We start from the raw sequence: 13,846 nt of genomic DNA on the forward strand, positions 1-13,846 counted from the left end.
GACTATTTAAATCAGGTGTGTTGGAGCAGGACAACATTTAAAAAAAAAAAAAAAAAAAAACATGCAGGGCAGAGGGTCCCCAGGACCAGGATTGAGAAACCCTGCTTTAGAGCAGTGGAGATGTGCCGTGTCTTCATTCTTTTACTGTGTATTCACTGTTTTGTGGTCGGTAATTACACAGGACAGGATATTTCTGTAAGGCTGTACCTACAGCAAGTTTTTCCCACTCCTTGTACCTTGGAGGTAATGTTAATCCATCTTAATATCTGTTGATAAAATATTTACCCTGTTTTATGTGGTTTCTTTTTCAGGTCACAATGAGTGTGAAGTCAACAATGGAGGCTGTTCTCACGTCTGTGTGAAGGAGAAGATGGGTTTCCACTGCACATGTCCTAAGGATATGAGGCTGGTCGAGGGCAGCCAGTGTGAGGGTGAGTGGCCGCCTGATGGAGGGGGAAAATATAATCTTCTCTGTACTTCTTGCTGTGCAGTAATGTTCACTATTTGTTCATCTAGAGGTCAACAGGTGCCTGGAGATGGATGTGTGTGATCAGCTGTGTAATCAAATAAATGGCAGCCTCACCTGTGACTGCGCTGAGGGCTATGGCATGAATCCAACAACCATAGAGTGCAAAGCCAAAGGTAAAAAAAAAAAAGAAAAGCAAACATTGTAAGCAGCTTTGACACCGACAACATCAAAGCAGTTTTATGATAAGTGTTTTTCACAGATCCTGGGGTTGATCTCTGGATTTCACAGGTTTCTACCAGGAAACTGATTTTACCAGGAAACTCTTTCTCCAGCTTGTAAAAGCAGTCAAGTTAGATACTCATCTGACAGAGACACATCACTCACACAACTTGTCAGATCAACAAACGTACATTTGGTAAATGTCTTAAGATACAGTCTTGTTTATTTGCTGTCTTTCTAGGTGATGATGCTCGACTCGTTTTCACCTCATCTAAAGGAGTGCAGTGGATGAGCATCACTGGCACCGAGCACAGGCAACTGGCCCCACATTTATCAGGACCAGGGTCTGTGGCAGCCTTGGCTTCAAACGGCACACTGTACTGGGCCCAGCAAGGACAAGGCTCCATATACAGGTACCAGAGTGGAGCTGTAGCCTCTGCATCCACCGCACACTTTGTTTTACCAAGTCGGGAATTGTCCATAAAATGTAAGACGTTTTCAAGTTATAATTGGTTATAAGAAACACCTGACTGGTTCAGCTTAGACACATCGTCAGTGATGATCCCAGGGTCATTGGGTGTTTCACGTCTCAGATCAGCAGAGTTGGGAGACCCAACTGTGGGTGCTCAGTCCCCGGCTTGTGTCCAAGCAGCATACTACACCATGGATCACCCCTCTTCATCCTCAGCCACCTTGAAGCTTTTTCCTGCCACTTCAGTTATATTTCTAGTGGCTTTCCTGTCTTGCAACCCCTCTGATGCAAAGGAGCTTGAGTGTCTAGTGAGACTTCCCTGGAATTCCCCCAGTCACAAGCTGTAGCTAACAACTCAGTTGAGAGTCCTGACTGTGATTTCTCCCCTGCCCTGACGAGGGCAATGTTCTGCCTCGCTGGTGGCTGATGTTTGCTCTGCTGGCAGATGGTGACCTGGGGCCTCATGTATAAAAGATTGCGCAGCTTTCATACTAAAAGACAGTGTACGCACAAAATTTGAAAAGTACGTACGCAAAGAAAATCTCAGATTTAAGTCCTGCGCACCTTTTCTTTATACATCCCATCAAACGTGAAACTGAGCGGAGGTGAATGAGTAACACACCTCTCCCCTGTTCCATCCACAAATGAATATACAAAAGACTCTAAAATGCCGTCTCTGACGCCTTCTTCCTGAAGAAAAAGGACAAATGAGGCAGCAAAGAAAGAGGGAAATAAAAGAAAAAGGAAAGTGTGCGATCAATACATCAATTTATGATGTATAAAACTGTAAAAAATATATTATTTTGGTTGGGTTTTTTTGGAATTAGTGATAAACACGAAGGAACTAAATGTCAGGGTCACAGCGACTGCTCTCATATTAATGTTAATATTGAGGCTTAAAAAACTGGCTGTGCATTGATAGTTGAGCCTGTGCATGTTTTTTTTCTGGTCTAACATGTATGTTTAGACATAACTTATCTATGTGAGCTGAATTTACAGATCATTTCAACAGTCTTTAAGTGTCACATGTCATCTACACACGTTACGCACAGAATAAGCAGACAGAGCTCACGGAGTTACTCCATGTAGCGATTCATTACTGTCACTGATTGCGTTGCGGAAGCTGGGGAGAGAGGAAGAGGGAGGAAGAAGATGCCGGTGTTCTGGAGTCTCCAGCGGGTGACGAGCGCGCACCGGCATTGCCTTTCTCTTCCGATGAAAGGTGCAGTGGTGGCGGAATAACTTTTTTGCAGTTATTTCGTTATCGTATGGACTTAAATGGGATAAAGAAAATTAGTCCGTAACTTTATTTAGACCGTTTAAAAGATTATAGACTGACGTGTGTTCATGTCAGCAGCTGTGTTTATTTATCGCTTTGTTGAAGAAAATATTAATTTGTGGAAAATTAATTTCAGTGATTTGCTCAAAGTAAGCAAGTAAGTCTCACTCACTCAGTCTCACACACACACACACAGGTTTGTAGTGTGTGTGTGTTCACGCATAGGATCAGTTTCGTCTCCAATGTCCTCTCTAAAGTTATCCACATATGTTCAAACGTGCGTGGTGTATCAGTATTGTTTGTCACAGAATAATTCATGTTTGTCATTGTAGACACATTAGTATTATTTTGAACTACTGTGATAAGTTTCAGAGCTTAATATTGCAGCGTCTCCACCTGACAAGAGTTTGCGGATCTCTACGCAAATTCTCACGGCAGCTCGAGAGTTTGCGCTGCGATCCGCAAACTTCCACGCAAAGTACATTTTTATACATGCCGTCTGTGCGTGAAAGCAAGCGTACGCCGTCTTTTTGTGCATACACACGGTTTATACATGAGGCCCCAGTTACCTTCAGCCCTCCTCCTCCCTAAAACAATAAATACCTTTCTCATATATTTTTGTTTTATTACTTCATGTCACCTATTTGAAATATATTTACACAGTGGCATTTCATTTTATTTGAAAAATACATTATTTTATTTATTCAATGACCTTATGACCCATGGGCTGTTTCATCATGGCCCAGCACTCTGTGAACTGCACATCTTCACAAACGAGGCATGCTGATTGCGCTGTGTCATCTTAATCTGTGAATGGTCCTCAGGGTCTCCATGGATGGAACGCAACATAATGCCATGCTAGTGCTGAAAGTTAACGGTTCTGTGTCGGGCCTGGCTGTGGACTGGATCCACCAGCTCCTCTTTTGGACCAGTGTGGAGAGTGGTTCTGTCGATGTCGCAGCGCTGGGCAGTGTGACACAGCGTCAGCTCATCACAGGGCTGGAGGAGCCTTCTGCTGTGGCTGTGGATCCTCTCCATGGGTAAGACCACCCAGGAGTTTCCACTTAAAATTATTTTTCAAAAACATATAGACCACTGCACACAAAGCCACAGCTGCCCTTTGGTAATTACCAAAATCATTATGTAGAAGCTCTATAACCAAAATTATATTATGAATGCTAAAATATAATTATTATTGTTAACCATTAATTTTCAAATGTACTGTATTCAAAAAAACAGTAAAGTACGTTATTTCTTGATTAAGATGTCAAATTTTATAGTTATTTATTTGGATTAATTTCTGACCTTGAAGAAGAAGCCCAGTGAGCCGGCTCAAATTTGGGTATAAAAAGGTGAATTCAGTTTATTTGCCAAATAAATAACACCTTTTTGAAAGACTTCTAAAATATTTAGTTTTCCTTCTTTTTGACATGTGGTCTAATACATTTTAGACACTTTAAAGGGCAGTTTCACCCATTTTCCCCACTTGGTCAAATGGTCAAAACACAGAAAAGAGCAGTGTAGGGCTTTCATTTTCTTTGATGTCAACTTTTTTGTCAGTTTTATTTATTTTCTTCTAAAAAAAATTGGGTGAAGTGGCCCTTTTAAGATGATTTATAATTCCAGTTTGAAATATCTATACTAATAGTGATGATGATGATGATGATGATGATAATAATAATAATAATAATAATAATAATAATAATAATAATAATACTAAAAAACAACTATAATACAGATAAATTAAGGGAATTTAAGATATCTTCAACTGGAATTATAACTAGTCAGAATTTAACTGTAGACAGAGTTCAATTGTAGACATCTCAGACTAGATGTATGCAGATATCCACAACTGTATTAAAGATGTGAGTAATGACAAACCTTATTCACATGAATAGAAACATAGTTGTCACGGTAGGAGATCTGAAATGTTCATTTGGACTGTGAAGAATCGAATTACAGATATCTAATACATGTCCAAACTAGCAATTAAATGTTAAAACGGTGCACATTCTGGAGTCATTTAATACCAGCATTTATGTTCTGTACTCGAGGACAATGAGGTCCAACCACCAATTTAGTGAGTTTCATTCAGTTTAGGTTTCAGCTCATTCAGTGTAGCTGTCGTGGTCGTGTTTTTGTTAAATGTCTCCTAACTCAGAGAACAGCACAGACGACTATCCTTTGGCTTAGAAAAAAAACGGGATTCGTATAAGAATAAAGATTATAAATAAAAACGATGATTGAGTTTGGCACCCCCGCGGCCCTCATATGGAGGATATAGCAGTAGAAGATGGATGGATGGATGTCTCATCGCTTATAGTAGCTCTGCTGCATTTTGACCAGCTGCTCTTGTTTTCTCAGGCTGCTCTTCTGGGCTCAGTGTGGCACTTTCCCAAAGATTGAAAGGGCTGGTTTGGATGGTGAAGACACACAGGCTCTGGTTACTTCCTCAGTTCACTGCCCTGTTGCCCTCTCTCTAGGTATGTTCTGATATATGGTCTATATGTTCATTGTTTGGAAAGTTTTTTTTTTAAGAGGATTATAAACCCAAGCTTAGCCAGGTGGTGTATTCAAGACCAAACTGATGGAGAGTAACTCTTGACCAAGACACAAATAAGGCCTGTCAATCGATTCAATGATTTCATTTTGGTTAGTTGCGTCACTGTCTATAATAAGTTTTTAATGAATCACTAATTAATCACATTTAAATATTTAGAACTGATAAAAATGATCAGAGTGATTCTGTGACACAGAACCAGCAGAATTGTTTTTTTTCTCTCACAACTTCTCTCAGTAGAGCAGCAGCCTCATTTATTATTCATTTTAAGTTCCCCAGTGTTGGATTGATGTTTAATTTAGTCACTTCCTTTTTTTTTCTTTTTTTTTTTACAACTAATTCAAAAATTCAACTAAACAGTACGCTTAAAGTGTTACATTAAAACAAGACAAACAACACGACAAAAATGACGGCAAGAACACCACCAGGCTGACCCCATCATTTAGCCACTTCCTGACTAAATTACTAAATGATTCATCCTCTCATTTTTTTTTTTCACCCAAAGTTTACTTGTTTTTAAGTATCAACCAACAGACTTCCCCTAGCCTCAATTCTATTTATGCCAAAATAAATGAAAAAAAGAAAAGGTTATAACATGTACTGTAATGTATTGGAACCTGGGGGAAATCTCTGATCACCAGTCCTCATGGAGACCAAAACCTGGTCCTAATGAGGTAGAATCTCATTCCTGAGGAACTGATTAACTTTGGGGGTGTGCATTAAATCTACAAATGTCCTCAAAGCAACTTCCTTAACATTTCGATTATAATTCCCTGAAGAAAAGGTGCATGATGAGACACTTACAGCTGTGGCTGCTCCTGTGGTGCCAGCTCTGTCAAAATAACGTGTTCATTTAAATTAATTAATCCCAGAAATAAAATTACACGAAACTGTGTTCCGTGGTGCCCTTTCATTGCCCCAATAATGTCATAGAAACCATTCTGGCCCCAGTGGCACTTAACATGATGGCCTAGAAAATGACTCAGAGTGGCCAGATACCATAATGTGCCCAACTGTCCCTCCTGTAACACTGAAGACCATCATTAAGTTGCATAATTACTCCTGAGGTGGCTGCCTGAAAGTAACTTAAAATGAAGATGTAAAGATGGGTCTTGAGGTTACTAGTGCCTCCCTGCGACCGAAATTCTGTGAATTTTGTAGCTTTTTCCAACAGTATAAATATGAGACTAAGAGAACGTGGTCTCAAACCCAAGACTAGTCTTGAAGCTTCCTCTTTAAACGATGTGTGTGTGTGTGTGTGTGTGTGTGCTTGCACATCTCAGGCTGAGGTTAAGGGTCTCAGTAAGTGTTTTCTGCTGTTTATGTGCAGATGTGCCTCGTCAGCTGCTCTACTGGGTTGACCGAGGAAAGAGAAGCATCTCCAGAGTAAATCTAAAAGGCCAGGACCGCAAAACAGTGGTAGAGTCGAACGGCTATCTGGACCGACCCTTCGGACTGGCCGTGTTTGAGGTTCTTTTTTTTTTTTTCTATCTGATGTGAAGTGTTTTTTGTTTTTGTTTTTTTTAAATTATTATTAGTATTATTAGCGCTAATTATTAAGGAAGTGGGAGAATTATTGGGGGGGGGTTTGATAAGTCTCGACTACTTCCCACTCCTTCTGAACTTGTGTCAACTTTTGTTCGTTTTAATTGATGTTTTTCTTTTCTTTTGTCATTCATTTGGCTTCTATTTCTTGTTAACTCCAATTTCAAATAAACTGAAATTTCTTCCATTTTTGTCGAGATCTGACCAACTGAGTCTTTTGTTTGTTTCCAATGCAGGGTTTTGTGTATTGGAGTGATGAAGTCACGCTCTCCGTCTGTCGTGCAAACAAGCACAACGGCAGCCGACTACAGACGCTGCTGACAAACTTGCCCTCGCCGGGTGGCGTAGCCATCATGCACCCTGCTCTTCAACCTAATGGTAGGATCAACACATTGCTATTAACTGTTTGTTTTACGGCAAACATGTCCAAAGTCCAGCCCGCAGGCCAATCACGGCCTTCGGTCGGAGTTTGTACGGCCCGCAGCTTTGGTTTTATTATAGTATTATTTATGGCCAGGGACAGATGATCAGCCCTGGTCACACATTGACCAGGGCTGATTGTTTTGCTTTGAAGTCCTGGGTTTGCAACCCAGCCGTGACAGACAGACACATGCACTCACCTTTTGTTGTGTTATTATGTTATCCGAATACAGGTGTGAAAGAAAGGCAGAGTTTTCTCATTTGTTCACTCCTGCGTGGCTTAGATTTGGCTGCACTGCCATTTAAAAATGATAATTGTGACAATGAAAACAGTTACAACAAAACAGTGCATTTGTATGTAAGTTTTACTGTTGGCTCCCGGGAATCTTCACATTATCAAATCTGGCCCTCATTAAAACAAGTTTGGTCACCCCTGTCTGTTCTAAGGCCTTTGTACATGGATGTTTTTTTTCTTTTCTCTTTTTTTCCCTGTCTTTATTTTTAATGAAGTAAAATAACTGGGCACCAACTCATGCTGACTTCTGGTTCTTATGCTTTACTTTGCTTAATTGTATCAATGATTCACCTGCCAATTATGCTTTATGCGCTTTATTTGTGTCGCCATTAATGTGTAAAGGCCTTTAGGTGCAGTACGTAGGCAGGTTATGGCCATGCGAGTCACTGATCAGTCCTCACCAGATTACATTGTGCCTGTTCTCAGGTCCATCTGTGTGTGGACGTGCCCGGACAGTGTGCAGGCACGAGTGCATTGTCGACCTGCAGTCTGAGAGTCCAAAGTTCACCTGCATTTTTCCAGAAACGGGACAAAATACATCTCAAGAAATCCCTGCTATCTCTCACACAATTCCTGCATCGAATTTATCAGACCCCACGTTTCTTGGAGTCCTGTCTCTTATCAGTAAGTATGCATTTGTTGAATTAAAACACAGAGCAGGTCAACACAAGGCCACCATGGGAGTAACACAGATTAATGCACATTTGACCTTTTTACAATGACTCAAAGGTTCTTTGTAGAAATATTAATATTGATTTAATTAAAAACTTTTCCACTCAACGTTTGCTGTGAGATCGAGGGTTTGATATGCGATCATGTGTTAATATGGTCACACAAATTAGGACAATTTACAACTGTTATCACAGCTCACAGAAATAAGTCATACAGGCAATTAAGTTGCCAAGTAACTCAAACACAGATAAGGATTCAGGATGTTTAAGTATGCGTCTTTGTTTGAGCGTTACTGCTGGCATGACTTCGGGCGTTGGCGTGATTCCCCAAAAAAAAGACATGTCACAATTTCCCAAAAGGCACACTTGGATATGCCAATCAATAAATAGTGTTAATAAGAAAAATAATATTATCAAACCACTTCACAGTTAATTAGAAGACAGAGCATTTAGGCTGTTTTTTTCCATTACTGTATTAAAACGTATATACAGTGGATATAAAAAGTCTAAACACCCCTGTTCAAATGCCAGGTTTTTGTCATGTAAAAAAATTACATAAAGATAAATAATTTCACAACTTTTTCCACCTTTTAATGTGACCTATAACCTGTACAACGCAATTAAAAACAAACAGAAATCTTTCAGGGTGGTGAAGTAAAAATTATATACAACTGATATAATGTGGTTGCAACGGTTTTGCAAAGAAGAGTGGGCAAATATTGCCACATCAAGATGTGCCACACTGATAAGCTCCTACCCAAAAAGACTGAGTTCTGTAATAAAAGCCAAAGGTGCTGCAACAAAGAATTAGTTTAAGGGTGTGCCTATTTATGCAACCAGGTTATTTTAAGTTTTTTATTAGTTTTTTATTTTATATTTTTCCCTTTTAAAGGTTTCAGTTTGTTTTTCAATTGCATTGTACAGGTTATAGGTCACATTAAAGGTGGAACAGGGGTGTGTAGACTTTTTATATCCACTGTATACAGAGGCTATAAGAATGTTAAATCTAGAGTCTTATATCCTCCCCCCCCCCCCTCCAACTATATAAACACACCTGAGCAAAAAGTACTTAAATTTTTTTTAAAATCAGATTTGAATTTGTGAAATTTAGAAAAGCGTCACATTTTAAAGTTCCCCTGGCTCATTTTTATGAACAAAATAAAAAAACCAAAAAAAAAACGTGATATGAATCATAATTTTGACTCCACACTTAAAAAGATGAAGAAAAGGCATTTTTTTTAAAGCCTGAATGTGACCTATAAACACACACCCCAGGATGTCCATATAAGGACACTGATCTGAGCTGCGTTGATTTAATTAAAAAATGTTCTTTCTCTTATTTTATTTTTTTCTTTGTTTTGGGGGATTGGGGGGAGGAGACTTTATCAAACGGTTGCTATGAGATAGAGGGTATATATGTGACGTCAACGGGGTTGTGCGGATATTAGGATAAGATACGTTCGCAACACACATAAATACGTCATACACACAATTTAAGGTTGGTAATGAACACGGATAAGGATTCAGGATGTTTGAAGTAACTGTTATCAAATCACCACTCGCCTCCACCCAAACGGCTCCATCATGATTATTTGCAAGTCAATGTGCGGCTGCCCTTATGTATGTAAGGGCAGCTGTGAGATGTGATGTCACAGTGCACTGACGTCAACGTGATCACTCCCTGTTGAGTCATAAACCTTCAACATTCAGACATTTACACTAGCTCAGAGCTGTCGTCAAGAACAGTTTTTTTGTTGAAGATCATCGATCACACATTCCCTCCCAGTTTGGGCATTTAAAAAAATAACCTACTTGTGGGCAAATCACTAGACTTTGGTAGTGAACCAGAGCTCACAGAAGGAAGGTCAAGGAGGTGTTGAACCTCAGTTTGAACAAAGTCCTCTGTGTGGGAAAATCTCAAAACGCATTCCCAGCTCTCTTGTGCTGTCATTCATTTTCTTGTGTTTGGAGATTTGCCCATGTTTTTATGCAAGCAGCACAAGTCAAACAGTAAAGGACAGATGTGAAATGTCCTTTTAAATCCTTGTTTATTCCGATGGACTCTCTTAATTTGTCTGTGTCTCAGTATTTCTCAGTTTGCTGCTGGTGGGAATGGCCCTGTGGTGGTGGAAGGAGGAGTTCAGGCCCTCCAGGTCTCTCACTGTGCAGAGTTTTTCCCTGAAAGAGTCTCAGGACCCACTCATTGTCCAGCGGCCACCTGCACCTCAAAGCTCGTGTTTTATAAAGGTAAGAGAAGTTGACAAACTCTCAAACGCATTCACATTTTAGGGAGTAAGCGCCATTCGTTCAGCTGCACTTAACCTCAGTATAAATAAAGATGGACAGCATGGCTTATTGAAATAACTTCCTGGTGGTTATTACCAGTAGGAGAACCACTCGCATCCACCCCCTCAACCATCCTCTGCATCCTGAAATTGCTTCGTCTTGACACGATAAATCTAAGATACTTCTCCATATACCCATACCTTTGGCTGTTAAAGCAGCGTAGTGGCCCTCATTGATAAACCCTCTGAACAGACATTATAAGGACTGGGGTGTCAGGATTTCTCCCTTCCTTGACCTTGAGCCTCCTCACCTCCTGCACGTTTCGTCCGACAACTCAGCACATGCATCATCGATTGAGCCTATACCCCTCCTGCTCTCCTGAGGATTAAGCATGTTCACTTTATTCTCCTCATCACACAGTCACGCCATTTTGTGGCGTCTTGGTTACATTGCAGTACAAACAATATAATTTACTTTAAAGAGAGTCGAGGTTGAGATGGTTGGAGGGACAGTGAATAGGTATAGAGTTTATCGGTGTTGTGGAGGAGGACAGTAGGTCTAAAAGAAGAGGACACAAGAGATGGAGGCAGTTGATCTGCTGTGGCGATCCCTGAAGGGAGAAGCTTTTACCAATAAAGTAAATAGCATTTTACAAGGTAACTCAAATAAAACTAGTGTTTGCACGACTGTTTTATCTATTTAATCCGTCTTATCTATTTGGCAAATAGATAAGACCTTTGCTCAGCACCTGATTGTTGGATCAATATGATATCACCAAACCTCAGTTGTTTGCAGAGATAAATGTTACAGGCAGCCACGTGTGAATAGATTCTTTTTTCCAGGGAGGAGCAGTTTTCTGTCTGAAACGGATTGTTTAAAAGCCACAAAATTCAGTTGATCCACTTTTTTTACATTACATGTCATTTAGCAGACGTTTTTTTCCAAAGCGACTTACAAGGGTGTTGAGTACAACCTGCCAGGGGTGGAGTTGAACTTGCGACCATGAAGTCTTGGTGATGAACGGGTCCTAACCGAGCACTGCTTCTCTGTCATTTCCTCTCTTTTTGACCTCATTTCCTGCCTTTGTCTCGTCAAAGAGACAGAAAGGCTGGAAACTTTGGCGGTTATAACAGTAAAAAATCACCAAAAGGAGACCACTGCTCTTCCTCTGTCGTGTCTATTTGTTTGACAATTCACCACAAGGCGTTTAAACAGTTTTTGGCTGAATATAAAACGACAGGACAAGGTAAATGATGACTGGGCTGACTTTACAGTATATTATTTTTTTGGGTGACTGAAGAAGAAAAATTCAGATTTTCTTCTGTATTAGTGGTGTAAATATACTCTGTAAAATGCAACATGTGTTGAAATGATTCTGACAATTCACAAAGAAAGTTATTTTTACATTGACTAATTTGTTTATGGTTCATTCACCTAGGCCTGCAACAGTTTTTAAATTGTTCTGTTAATTGTTATTAACCTTTTGATTTAGTTTTGTTAGTAGTTGTTCCGTCAAAAACAATTAGTTCCACACTGACAATTTGCTGCCTTTCTTAGTCCGATTGTGCCTCTACAACAACAGAACAGTGTTTTGGGTGATTTTCGTTTTATTGAGGCAATAATCAGCTGAATAATGTACAGTAGCTGTATTCTATTTTTAATGTTTAAAGTCAAATGTTTATGTTAATAATCAACTTTTAAGAATAATAGCCTCAAATATCCACTAGTTAAGCTTTTTGTTGTTTGTTTGTGTGCTATTTTTTGTTCCCTGGCTCTAAATGTGTGTCGGCGTTTCTAAGAAAGCCCTCTGCTAACTCCACAGGTGAACACAGCTTGACCGGCCGTGTTCAGGTTAATGGCTTACAAGTGTCTGTTCCGCTGCCAGGAAACTCTGCTTAAGCTGGACTTGGACTGTGAACGACAAAAGTGTGATGCAGATGGACAGCTGTGTGCAGGATTCACTTGGAGCATCAACAACACTGATTAAACTGCTGCGTCCCAAACTCTCTGGAGGTCATATCTCTGAGGAGATGTCTGGTAAAAAGAAAAATACTTGAGGGCAAAGAGGGAGGAGAGCTCTCATCTCTACAGTAGACTACCTCTCGTTATGGATGGTGGCCTTTAATCCGCTTCATTCTAAAAAGTCTGTGAGCAGCACTAAATGTCTTTTTTTTTGTGATTTAAAGGTCCAGTGTGTAAGAGAGCAGACACGGATGACTCCTGACCGAGCACATCTCGAAACTACAGTGGCCTGAATTAATGTCTTTTTCTTTTGCCTTGTAAGTGTCCACTTCAAAATGCAAAAATGCACATTCAAGAGAAAAGACGGCCACCTCCGTAAAGTGAATATAAAAGGCCAATTCTAAGGCTATGACATTTTTTTTTTTTATTTAAAAGCAATTATACACGTATTGAACGATTGTTACATTGTCCAGAGTATAATGTGAATTATGTGGGTTACTTCTGAAAGCTTCTTTCAAGAATGCGTCTCAGCAGGTTGCCAGTTGTGTCACAGCCTGAAACGTTTCCAAGACAACCAATGGATGGGTGATTAGTTAACATTGGAGATGAAACATACATTTGATTAATCAGTTAGTTAGTGAGTCACTCTCCAATAAGAAAAGTGTCATAATTGATTTGCTGAATATGAGAAGTGTTTGCTTTTCTTTTTCATTTTTAAAATGAAAATATCTTTTCCTTTTCTTGCACTGTTGGTCAGACCAAACAAATGAAAGACTCTGGAAAGTGTAGGTGAATTTATTTTTAAAGAAAATGTATCCTTTTAAACGAGGAAATAATTACTTTGTAGTTTCTGTTATTAATTGCTCTTCCTCCACAGTGTTCCCCCAGTTTAAGTCTACTGAAACTACTGTTGCCTTAGCAGGTTTATTCTTTCATAGTCGGAAAGAGCGACGCGGTCATCCGAGGTGAACTGAGGGAAACAAACCTGGCTCTGTCTGCGGGTAAGAACATGTACGTCTGAAGTTGTGTACGCGCTAACGCGACTGGTTCTGTTTACTTTCTCCTAACCGTAAGCTAGAAAGTAAATGTCAAACTATTCCCTCTAAACTAAAGCAACACCCAGCTTGTGGGTGTGCGGTTGATTGACTTACCTTGTGACGTTGACTCGGGTCTGTTATTTATGAGAAGAAAATGTGTTTGGTGAAGTGAAAACAATCTGCTTAACAGGGAGTTCTCTTTGAATGATTAATATGTGCGATTAATATTTACTTTCAAGAAAGGTTTTTATTTATTGGGGGGGGGGGGGTTACAGTCATTGTGTGTGCAGACTGTGCATAATTCTGTTAAAAGCTGTAAGTGTATTAGACCTAAACCGTAAATATATATATATTTTTTTCCCTACATCATTTGTGTGTCAATCTGTTTTTACGCTTCAAAACGTTTTAGTGATGCAGTTACAGGAAGAGATGTCTGTAGATCATTAACCACTGTTGAAGCAAGCGAACAAAAACCTTTTTGTGTGTGTGCTGTTGTATTTGTGGTTTGAATGAGTTTCAACTTTAAAGCACTTAAAAGCTGTGTGAACCAATGTCATTGTGGCTGGTCGACACAACTCTAATGGGCTTTTTGGGTTAGCTCTAAGACTCTAAGACCTAGTTTTAGGGTTAG

The 13,846-nt window shown here is 39.7% G+C and overlaps 1 protein-coding gene across 3 annotated transcripts in view; it reads left to right on the plus strand.

Moving 5' to 3' along the window:
* LOC131466010 (low-density lipoprotein receptor-like) overlaps positions 1–13,579 on the plus strand; it is an 18,910-nt gene extending 5,331 nt beyond the window's left edge. For 2 of the 3 annotated variants that reach the window (XM_058639047.1, XM_058639048.1), the window contains exons 4-13: positions 312–431; positions 517–642; positions 930–1,101; positions 3,264–3,479; positions 4,804–4,922; positions 6,330–6,469; positions 6,781–6,922; positions 7,686–7,883; positions 10,017–10,177; positions 12,039–13,579. In XM_058639047.1, coding sequence (XP_058495030.1) covers positions 312–431; positions 517–642; positions 930–1,101; positions 3,264–3,479; positions 4,804–4,922; positions 6,330–6,469; positions 6,781–6,922; positions 7,686–7,883; positions 10,017–10,177; positions 12,039–12,053 — 1,409 coding nt within the window. In that variant the 3' untranslated portion in view covers positions 12,054–13,579. The remainder of the gene's footprint in view (positions 1–311; positions 432–516; positions 643–929; positions 1,102–3,263; positions 3,480–4,803; positions 4,923–6,329; positions 6,470–6,780; positions 6,923–7,685; positions 7,884–10,016; positions 10,178–12,038) is intronic. The other variant, XR_009241372.1, reaches the window with a different exon arrangement.
* Positions 13,580–13,846: the final 267 nt, after the last annotated feature.

The sequence above is a fragment of the Solea solea genome, chromosome 9, assembly GCF_958295425.1.
Source record: "Solea solea chromosome 9, fSolSol10.1, whole genome shotgun sequence".
In the NCBI taxonomy this organism is placed as follows: domain Eukaryota; kingdom Metazoa; phylum Chordata; class Actinopteri; order Pleuronectiformes; family Soleidae; genus Solea; species Solea solea.